Source organism: Anguilla rostrata, chromosome 5 (genome assembly GCF_018555375.3).
Source record: "Anguilla rostrata isolate EN2019 chromosome 5, ASM1855537v3, whole genome shotgun sequence".
In the NCBI taxonomy this organism is placed as follows: Eukaryota; Metazoa; Chordata; class Actinopteri; order Anguilliformes; family Anguillidae; genus Anguilla; species Anguilla rostrata.
In genome coordinates, this window is record NC_057937.1 from 5259020 (window position 1) to 5271024 (window position 12005).

Genomic DNA, 12005 nt, shown 5'->3' on the forward strand with positions numbered 1-12005 from the left:
TTCAGTATTTTTCACTTTTGGACATAAGACTATAGTCTTATGCATTTTCGTAATTGCCACTGAAATACCTTTTTCCTCATAAAATTCCAAAAACAAGATTTTATGCATTTATTTTACCCTGGCTATTGCATAAAAAATATTCCCTCTAAATCTGAATGAAAAAGGAACTGTTTAAAATTTTTGAATATTTTTTCACTTTTTGGACATAAGACTATAGTCTTATGCATTTTCGTATTTGCCACTGAAATACCTTTTTCCTCATAAAATTCCAAAAACAAGATTTTATGCATTTATTTTACCCTGGCTGTTGCATAAAAAATATTCCCTGTCCATCTGAATTAACAAAGGACTGTTAAAAATGTTTCAATATTTTTTCACTTTTTGGACATAAGACTATAGTCTTATGCATTTTCGTATTTGCCACTGAAATACCTTTTTCCTCATAAAATTCCAAAAACAAGATTTTATGCATTTATTTTACCCTGGCTGTTGCATAAAAAATATTCCCTGTCCATCTGAATTAACAAAGGACTGTTAAAAATGTTTCAATATTTTTTCACTTTTTGGACATAAGACTATAGTCTTATGCATTTTCATATTTGCCACTGAAATACCTTTTTCCTCATAAAATTCCAAAAACAAGATTGTATGCATTTATTTTACCCTGGCTGTTGCATAAAAAATATTCCCTGTCCATCTCTATTAACAAAGGACTGTTAAAAATGTTTCAATATTTTCTCACTTTTTGGACATAAGACTATAGTCTTATGCATTTTCCTTTTCTCTGCAGAAATAAATTTTCATCATATATTCATTATATATATAAATCATAAATTTACATCTGTAACCATGTGTAAGCTGCTATTATTCTCGTACATTTATGAGGAAAGTATAAATCTCGTCCGCTATAAAAACATACTTACCAGTACAAAAAGTTCCACAGAATGGCCTAATATGCTACTTACTCATACGGAAACCTCAGAGAAGCTTTTGGAAACATACAGGGAATATTCAAGGGGAAGACAAAAACAAAAAAAAAGCTGAATTCTGCCCATTGTCCTCCCTCCATTTCTCCGACCTGTTTACGGTTCTGAAAGCCACATACATCCTGACTCCACAGTATGGACCTGCGCCCCCCCGCCCCCTCCCCAACCCACTCCACACCACCCTCTTCCCCAGCCCCCTGACCCCACCCACCCCCCCCCCCGCCGCCCCCTCCCCCATCGCAGGTTGCGAAATGCGTTCATCTCCGCAGCACTATTTCCCATCCACCCCTACGTGGGCTCTTTTACCCATCGACCGGCTTGATCGATACCGCAATCACGCGCCGCTCCCTGCTGCAACAACGGGCCGCGGTTTCCCACTCCGCTACACTCGAGCCGAGGGGGCATTTTCTGCGCACAGAAATACGACCGGGAGAGCCTGGGTCAGCCCCCGTCCGAGGCACGGGGCACAAGATGGATGCCAACGGGAGAAAAAAACAGGGTCTCTGCTGGGGAAAAAAACCCACGACGTCCTACTAGAACTGCGGCTAACGCAATCAGACCCCTAGCAGACACCATAGTTACTTTGTGATAAATGCCTGTCGTGGCGATACGGTCCCTCCTGCTCTTAAAAGATAATAATAATAACTCCTACCTTCGCACGGCCTTTCTTCACAGCAATATTGCTATCAGGTTCAGAGCAACAATAATGGTGTACATTTTTAACAGTGAATTAGTGCTGTGTATCACAACGGGTTCAATTTGAGCTCTAGGGGTTACGGCTACAACAAAATGAAGCCACTTAAGTAACGTTCTGTGCACATACGCTTATGCTCAGCCCCGAGACACAAAAACAACAGCTACTGTATGCGCAACTGCACAGTCAGCGTTGTCATTTTTACCCCAGTCCAGCAGGGGGCACTCTTCTCTCGAGACCAAAAGCCAACGTTGTGCCGACAGCGGTGCAGTGATGGGGACACTGTGCCGTGGGGTACTGAATTAAACAATAGACACGTTCTTTGCTGTCCCAGGTGATTTTCTTAGAATGATTGTCATTTTTGTCTAGACTTGTTTGTTTGAGTGACCTGGGACCCAGGATACTCAAAGCAGTAGTCAGTGTGAATATGTTCTTGGTAAAATTATTTATTTTCTGGTCATGACCTCTGGAGTTTTTAAAATATATTTTAGAGACATAAGCTGTTTGTAAAACATTGTAGCAAGATAACATAATTATTTGTACATGTACACCAGGACAGGTAGGATACAATGAGTAGTATCAGGCCTGGAATACAAAATGCTAAGATAGAGGAAATGCATGAATGAAATGGAAATATTTGAAAAACTGGAAGAAGAGGGGTGTGCTGGAAAACAATAAAAAACCTTTGCAAAAACATTTGGCTGATTTACACTACAGTCCACACAGTACTACAGGAGAGCCCGTGACTATTTTACATCCTACAGGCTGCCTACAGTACAGCAGAATAGGTGTGTCTCTCATTGATGACAGCTTTTTAGCCAGTAGCCAGAATGTTGTGATGAACTAATACCCTTGAATAATAAGCTGATAACATTAATTGTTCACTTATTGATTTCTCTTGATTTTTTTATTTATATTTAATGGCCTCGACAAATGTATCACATAAATTTCAATGAATAAATGCATACTCACCTCTCCTCTCTAAGATCCAGGGAAAGGGTGTTACATAAATTCAGTTCTATTCATGAACATTATTCATGCCTCTATTATTCAAGTCCTCAAAATATTTATTTAAAGACCTAACACATAACACAGCATGAGCATTTGTCCAAGGCCTGTCTACGCGCATGAAAAATAATCCTTGGTAGTTTTTGTTGTTTTGACCACTGCCAGACCAGGGCAATTAAAGGACTACACCTAACCTTTGAACTCTGCACTGTTCCTATAGCAACGCAGCACAAAAGAATGACCATTCTCTGTAGTGCTGGATAATAACATCAGGCAGGCTCGGGAATGTGGTCCATTAAAGAGAAGGAGAAAATCTCATTTTCAAAAAACCTACATCTCGCCTCAGATCGTTTGTGTGTGACATGCTAGCAGAATATATAGTCCTTCAGCAAGCGCAAATCTATATACATTTTGACATAGTTAGATCCAATTTTGGTGAAACACCAGTCTGAAACAAAGTGAAAACACGACGCCATTTATCGCCAGTATACACACACACACACACACATATATATATATAATTTTTTTGTTGTCATGGAGTCAATGCAACAAATGTCAGCAGTCTCTTTTTCTCGCCGCCGCAGAACACGACGCTCTGAAAGAGTCAAGGATGAACGGCTCTATCGCTGGAAAGAGATGAATGCAGTCATCTCTCTCGCCCTTGTAGCTCTCCAATGACCGCGGCAGAGCGAACCTGGCTGGAGTGGGGGGGTGGGGGGGTTGGGGGAGGGTGAGGGTGAATGCACCCCTGATCGCCGTCCTCAAATGGAAAGGGTGCTTTATTCTCACTGAACGGTGATGGACCAAAGAAATCGAAATCGCCTGTACAGTAACACTTAATAAAGGTTAACGCTACAATAAGGTCATATGTACCGGCGTTAACTAATGTAGCTGTTAACTAAGAACTACTGAAAAGTTCATCTGTACAGCTTTGTTAATGTATTCGTACGTCATTAATTCATGTTAACAACTACATTAGTTAATGACAGTTCATATTGGGATTAAAAAAAATAGTCATGTGTTTGTTAATGGTTAACTAATTATAAGTTTATCCCATATTTTCATAATGTATGAATAATCATGTAATGTAATAAATTAGTTAATGTACTTGTTAACAACTAACGAGATTTCCTGCTTAATTAATGTGTTCACATATCATTAATTCACGTTAATGACTACATTAGTTAATGCAGAAGCCTGTGACCCCGAGGGTAACCACATGTTCACCTCTGGAATAGCGTATGGAAATTCAGCCTGAGGTCCACCTCGGGCTCTGATGCAATCAAAACCAGGCGCTATTTAAGAGAGCTAACATTTGTCTGGCAGATTAAGTTCTGAGAAACACCAATGCCGATAGCTTGGCTTACGCCTCTGAGTAACCCCCCCCCCCCAAGGACCCTTCCGTAGAAAGCAGGGGATGGCGGTGAGGTATGAGAAATTAATCCCCCCCCCTCCCCAAGCCAGTTTGGTGGAGAATAACAAAATAGCAAGAAATAATAGGACTTGGAATCAATGAATACAATTATTTATTATGAACTCGTAATAATATAATCAACATAATAACACGTATAATCATAAGTGTAATACGATTCAATAATAGAATGTATTTAATTATAATTCCTAAAAAAAGGATGGTTAGATTTATTAATAATAATCATAATAATAGTATTCCCATTAAGTATTTGCATAATAATAACAACAAGAACAACAAAAAACAACTATAATAAATTGAATGGAAGTTCAGTAATAGAAAGCATTTCATAAATCACTAATTAGCATTAATAAAGGAAAGGAGCAGAGATGAACTCACCGGCAGCAATGGAGGCGAGGCGGACGTAGTCAAAGCCCTTCTCCACAGCTTCGTAAGGGTAGCTCTCCACCAAACTGAGCCCTGTGAATACACACACACAAACCAGACCAAACTGAGCCCTGTGAACACACACACACACACACACACACACACACACATACACAAACACACAGACCGGACCAAACTCAGCCTTGTGAACACACACACACAGACCGGACCAAACTGAGCTCTGTGAACACACACACACACACAGCCAGACCAAACTAAACCCAGTGAATACAACAGATGGTCCACTGGGTACCAGCTACGCTCAGGATGCCAAGAGGCAAAACTTACACTAAACTTCACCGAAACTGCTGTTTTCACAGACTGAACGATTCAGCTGCAAAAGAACAACATCTGGCAGGAGATGCAGTTACAAGCACCTCTAATTATAGCTTTAACCACCCGAAATATCAGATTCAAACAGTCAATTATAATCGCAACAACAATCATCATCATCACAGTCCCCGCCATAACCCCCCCCCAACCCCTCCAGCCGCGTCCTGATTGGCCGGTTTTCGCGGGCCTCACCGTGCAGCACGGACTGGTGCAGGCTCCAGTAGATGCTGAGGCAGTTCTTCTCGCGCTTCATGCCGCGCTTGCACTGGCAGCCGTGCAGCGGGCTGGAGAGCAGGGCGCTGACGGCGTTCTCGCAGTGGCTGCGGGCGCTGGGGCCCAGCTTCATGCTGCCGTCGCCCGCCACGCACTGCCGCAGCGTCCGCAGCCGCGGGCTGCAGGCCTCGTCGCTGGAGCAGGAGTCGCCCGCGTGCAGGCAGTCCTTCGCCGCCGACAGCGCCTCCCGCAGGAACCCTGGGGAAGCGACCAAAGGAAAAGAAATAAAGATGGTGGGATTTAGAAAAAAAATGCTATGCCAGCCTGTGGGGTTCCCATTGATCTAGACCAGTGGAAACCAACCCTGCTCCTGGAGATCTTTAAGAAAGACGGTGGGATTTCTGACCAGAGCAAATTCGCACTCGGGCGAGCAGCTAACTGCGACCTAAAAATAAATGCAAGTGTGTTACACTTCTTTGTACAAAAGGAGCACATCCCTTGAAAACAGGACGTCATGTAGATTAGTATGAATGATAGTTTTGAATGAGTGCAGTGCCATTTTTTCCTCCTCTTTCAGAAGTTTATATTTTCACTAAATTGGATTGATATATGTGACTAGTCCTTACTTTGATATTAAGTTCTTTCTTCTTCACAGTTTGGCGAATGGATTGTGACCGTATAACTTGCCAAAATGAACAAACTCAAGAACTCAGTTTAAGGACATATTTTGACTGAAGCTAGGACAAATCACGAACCAAAAATGTAAGCAGCATAACACTTTTCATCAGTTAAACAGCATTTTTCCCCCCAATTAATTTATAATAAAATTCTGAAGTCTGAATATACGTTGAAAAATATACACTATGCTTTTCTCACCAGAGCTGTGGAGCTGATTATGATATAACACCTTTCACCAGCGTGAATACCCTGTGCAGCAGGAGTCTGTGCTCACTATCTGTATACCAGGTACTGCATGACACGGGCATGATATGCACCCAACCGTCTGAGACATAGCACGGATATCTGTTGCGCAAAAAAAAAAAAACAACCAATAAAGTTTTTGAACTCAATCCCAAATGGCTTTAACATATATTTGCAGTAATTACACGTCTGTCGTAGATCTACAGTATGAACAGAGGTGGGTAACCCGGTTTCAAAGAGTAAAAAAACTGACCATGTATTTGCTCCAGCACCATGCACTAAACCAGCTGATCACAATAATTAGTTCTCCCATCATGCTGAAGAGTTATGCTAATTAGAGTCAGCTGGTTTAGTGCATGGTGGTGGAGCAAATTCATGGTCAGTCTTTTTACTCTTTGAAGCCAGGTTACCCGCCTCTGAGTATGAAGTTTCATTTTATACATGCCTCCACGCACTAGTTTGTTAAACAGACCCGGATATTTCAGCCTCAGATGGCTGTCAGGTAAAGGCGTTATTAACATATTTTGCAGGCACCGATGGGTTTCCATGGGACAAAAAAAGCAGGTGTTTCAGGTGTTTCTGACACTCAGTGCAATGGCACTTTGATTATGCCCCAACTGTGACTACATCTGCAAATGATTAGTCATTCTTCATGTGGAGTTTCGCTGCGCAACGTGATGTAAATCATCATGGCCGACAAGCAATTTTTAAAAATGTTTCGGTCGTTTGTTGGGGTGTGTTGTATGCATATGTGCTTGGTGTTTATAGAATTAGATAAATAGAAAAGTTTCTTGTTTTTCTTCGGAAACTACTTTTTCAGTTACGTTTAAGTTTTCTTGTAACATTTTTCTTCACATAGTTATCTTCTCTACAAATCTGTGACGTGCAAAGAGTTACACCGCACACAGACAAGTGTAAAAAAACACTGCTGTCGGGCACAAAAAAAAAGAAATAAAAGAAAAATGACATGAAAAGTTGGTCAAATCATTTTTTTTCGTGACTCCTGAAATGTACAAAAGGGAAGTGATGCATCCTTGTCTAACCAAAGGGCAGAAATTAATGAGTGTTTGAGGCCATGACAATGCTCGAGATATGAGCAAAGAACACCCAATCGCTGCAAAAGCTATTCTATCCGTGTGACGCGTCTTTTATTTGTGCATCTACGAGTATGAATCAGAGCAAATTTTCCTGATGTGCTCACTCGTGTCTGCAGACCAAAGGGTTGTAAATGTTAGCCGTGTGTCAGAAGTCTGTGGTTTGAATTCTAACAGAAGGTGAGCCGTTAAGAAAATGAAAATTATTTGAATTAATAATCAATTAATTAATGGAGGACGACAGAGCTGTATGCTCTTTTATAAGACTGGGCTCTGCATCCGGGGATGGCCCAATTTAGTTTTTAAAAAAAACTAATTAGCAGAGTCAGGTGTGCCAAATTAGGGTTGCAATGAACTGGTATACACACAGGTATATAACATCATTGTGGGGCTGCTACCATCATACTGTATCTCACACACCTCACCCGTATGAGGTGCTTCACTAGAATTTTCCTCCGCACTCAAGAACATCGGGCAGTAAAATTAGAATTTGGGGCCACACAAGTAACATCTGTAAGCTCGTTTCTCCAAATTCCCTGAACTGGCATGGGAAACTGACAAACACCTTACCTGTTACCATGGTGATAGTATTTTTTGGTTTATTAATTTATTACTGCAGCTGGTGTTATTACAGGTATATTTTCCTTCCCATTAAAATATCTCAGTTCTTTGTTAGAGACCTGACTTCTTATAGGTGTTTTCTTTTCAGTAACTATGTAATTACACTATAATTGATACACTTTACCATCATGGTAGAATTATAAATATAATAAAGCATTGATTGCACCTCCTTAAAGATACATTGTTCTAGCAAGTTCAGCCAATCACTCAATCAGTCACTCAATCAGTTTATCAATAAAGGTGCCCACACTTATTTAACAACATTTATTAGGCATTAATTACACACAGGGGTCCCACAGGTTGGGTTTTGGAATTATTCTCAAAAAATCCTGTGTGTCCATTTCAAATGAAATAAATTTACGCTCAAATCTTGACAAGTGGCCCGTAAAAACCCCAAATCCCTCTCATTTTGGAGTCTCAAAGACCTCAAGTAGAAAAATGAAAAAGTGAAAGAGAGAGACAGAGAGAGAGATAGAGAGAGGGGGGAGAAAGAGAAAGAGAGAGAGAGAGAGAGAGAGAGAGAGAGAGGGAGGGAGGGAGGGAGAAAGAGAGAAAGAAAGAGAGAAAGATAAAGTCTTTAGAAAGTTAAACTTTTCCTTCGTTAAGAGCAGCCAGGCGCACACGCAGCCTATAACCACATTAATGGGGCACTTAACCCGGGGATGGAGATGGGGGCCGATATCCGTTTAGAGCACACGAGCGGCGCTCCAGAGGTAATTAGCGGCTGGGAGCGGGGCGTTGATGTCGCGGTTCAAAGAGCCGAAGTCAGAAGCCCGTTTGCGGGGGTTCGTTTGCCCCGTCATTCAACCGATCGCCCTCAAACACAGCTGTCTTTATCCCATCCACATGCATAATCATCTGACCCATAATTCATATGGAGATACAAAACCAGCCACTCACCCGCTGGTAGATACATACACAGAAACACACACACACACACGTGCACGCACGCAGGCACACACACACACATATGCAGGCACGCACACATACATACACACACGCATGCATAGGCGCACACACACACGTGCACGCACACAGGCACACGCATACACACACGCACGCAAGCACACATACATACACACACGCATTCATGCACAGGCACACACACACACACACACACACCACAGTACACTGTCCAGTCAAGTCTGTTATTGGTCTTTGGAATGTTGTCCGAGAACCTTGAGGCTAAATCTCTCCTTTTTTTCCCCCCCAGATACATTTACACTTTCGCTGCCCGAGCTAAGCTGCAGGAGGAAGAAAGTTATCATGCCTCAAGCCGTTCTGTTTCCAGCTGGCATTTAGGGATTCAGGATAACCCCTGACTCTGTACACAAGACGTCCAGAATCTAGCAATGCTTCCATCAGAGCTGTTTGTCCTTAAGTCTTTAATCTCTCGGGTATCAGACAGGGTGAATCGTGTCTTTTGGGTCAAGTCTTACGTGATGTCTCAAGGCACCTACACCAGGTTTCAAATCCCTTGAAGTCAAGTGTTATCAAAATCTCAAACCCAATATGGTTGAGTGTCGAAATCTTATTGCTCACAAAATTCATTGGACAAAGTCCAACACATGCTCAAACACCGTTCTGAACATCTTCACAATCACAACTTTGTGAAGTCACCGATTAAGAGATTAAAATGCAGTCTAATCGTACCTGGCTGCCATTAAGCTTTTCAAAAAACTTTGTGAGAACATTCCAGTTTGACTTCCATTTGGTGGTCAGAATGGTCCTCAGTCAGCACATACGCTAGTCTCAGCACATACGCTAGTTACTATTTCCATCCATTTCCGCCACAGATGCAGATGCCATTGGACACTCAGCTTGGTCCTGAATGGACCAGACACCTACCCTTCTATGCAGTAATCTAGCTGCACTGATAATTCTCTGTACTGAGTGAGTTTAGGAGCAAACCCATTCTCCTCCATGCAACGGACAGAGTCTGTACTCCAGATTCATGAATAGAATCTGTGTTGAGCAGAGGTTAAACAGACATCGCACAGATGCATGTTTCAGGCATGTGACATACAAATATATAGTACTAGTAACATCCTTTAATATTCATAATCTGTTTTCTGTGATTAAATGCCATCCCTTTCTCAGACGATCTGTTAAAATGATTGTAATCTGTAGAAAGTATGAATGAGAGCAAGCGATCTGGAGTTTGCTTCATTGTAACTATACAGTGTACTACAATTTCATCAGACTCATCACTACCCATTTTCAAATTCTATTTTTTCAGCTTTATTATAACTCCAAAGGATATCATTAGACTTGAGCTGAGGCTTCAAGACCTGTCATTTTCCCATAAAAGTGAAGGACATCTTCCCACGATGTGATTCTGCATTTTCTCATATCCTGTAATTGCTGATTTCAATCATGAAGAAAATGCCCAATTGGCTTCAAGCCAGCTAAATAAAAGAGGACTAGATAGGCGTTCAACAGCCAGGATGGTCAAACTACAGTAAAAAACTCCTTACCCAGACACCATGCAGAGACTGGCCCAAAATAAGGAACACTGGAACACACGTTGCTCAGGGCTAAATATACTGTTTTAATGAACAGGGTGAGATTTCAATCATTTTCACATGATTTCCATATGGGATAAATACAATTTATTAAAGCTATCCAAATATTTGCATAGCAGCAGTGTGAATTTGATTGACGCACAAAATGTTAGTTCATTTCACACTGGGAAATAGTTGTCTGGGAAAGTTCCAGTTCTCCTGTGTCCTTAGGAACAGTGCGCATTCACAAAGCTCGCAAATTATATAATTACAGTTGCAACATTTAGATTTAATTAAATACAAGACTCACTCAGAGTAACACAGCCTCAAATCCCCTGCAATCAAAGTGCATAAATTCTTAATCTGGTATACAGACAGAATTCTCCCAAGGCGAAGCAGTCAATAAATATTAGCTCCGTGGAAAAAACTTATTTTGTTATTAAACTGACAAACACAAAGCCAAAAGCACATTCATTTATTAAACAATGCTCTCAAACAAATACTTTCACTGTTAAAAAAAAAAAACAAACAGAAAAAACATTGAGCTGTTTTTAAAAATAGTATCAGTAAGTCATTCTACTCAATTTCACTGCACATAATGAAATGGAAATGGCTCCTTTATTTTATCACCATGACCCAAGGAGTGTCAACACCATAAAGAACCACAGAACCTTTCATCGTTAAATCAACTCTGATTGGCCAAAAATGAGGGACTGTAGACTAGCGCAGTACGCTACACGCAGACCGTTAATTACCAAGTTCCACTGATGCCATGACCTGGCAAAACCATGACCATGTGACACAAAAAAAACTGTTAAAAGTGTCGGACCCAGGGCAGGCGTTAGCAGCGCCCTGTAGTTCCCCTGCCGACGCACGCCCTTGGATTTGACCTTGAACCCCGCCACCGCCCACGAGACAGGTGGCCTTAGCAGAGACCTCCGAGCGTTCCAGGCGTCCTAATGATGTGTAATTTCTGCCCCGGGGAGTCTCTCTCTCTCTCTCTCTCTCTGTGTGTGACTGTGGGCAGGCGGGTAATTAGAGAGTTGCAGACACGGAGAGAGAGAGAGATACGGACCCGGCGCGGTCGCCAATGAGGTTAAAATCGTGACGCGCCGCGAGCGAGGGCCGCGTTCCCACCGAGGATCGAGAGAACGGCGCCGGCGAAGAGCCGTGACTGGCGGAACCGACGCGGGCATGATCGGCGACGCGCCACGGAGCCGACGCTCATGTCGTTAGCGCCGTGCGTAAACCTTCTTTTTTTGTTTTTGTTGGCACATCTCCTTTTCTTTGTCTTCGACGCTTTTTTTCTTAAAAATTGGCACTGAAAGTTCTCATCCTGGCTCTGATGGAAGCGTTCTCTGGCTGCGTGTGATTGGTCCATAAAGGTAAGAGAGCTGGTGTAAACCCCGCCCTTTTTACGTCATTGGCCTGGGAGTAAGCGGGGGTGGGGGGTGGGGGGATGGGGGGGGTGGGGGGATGGGGGGGGTGCAGGGCAGGGAAGTGATTGAACTCCACTGGACTGGCTCAACGCAGTGCGGTGACGGATCTCCGCTCTGATTGGACGAGCCCTTCGGCTTTGCCAGCGTCCGAGAAGAAAGCACGGGACAGAAAGCGCTTCCTCTCTGAGGCTGAAGTGGATGTGTGTGTGTGTGTGTGTGTGTGTGAGTGTGTGTGATGTGTCATGCGTGGTGGAGTGTTGTGTAGCTGGCATGTGTGTGTGTGTGGCGTGCATCGTGCGATGTGTGATTTTGCAGGTGTGGTGTGTTTGCATGC

At 42.5% G+C, this 12005-nt stretch overlaps 1 protein-coding gene across 3 annotated transcripts in view; it reads right to left on the reverse strand.

Moving 5' to 3' along the window:
• Window positions 1–12005, reverse strand: part of gfra4a (GDNF family receptor alpha 4a) — a 270692-nt gene that overhangs the window by 16750 nt on the left and 241937 nt on the right. For all 3 annotated transcript variants that reach the window (XM_064334720.1, XM_064334722.1, XM_064334721.1), the window contains 2 exons: window positions 5072–5350; window positions 4499–4579 (listed from right to left, as the gene is read on the reverse strand). In XM_064334720.1, the coding sequence (XP_064190790.1) occupies window positions 4499–4579; window positions 5072–5350 (360 nt within the window). The remainder of the gene's footprint in view (window positions 1–4498; window positions 4580–5071; window positions 5351–12005) is intronic.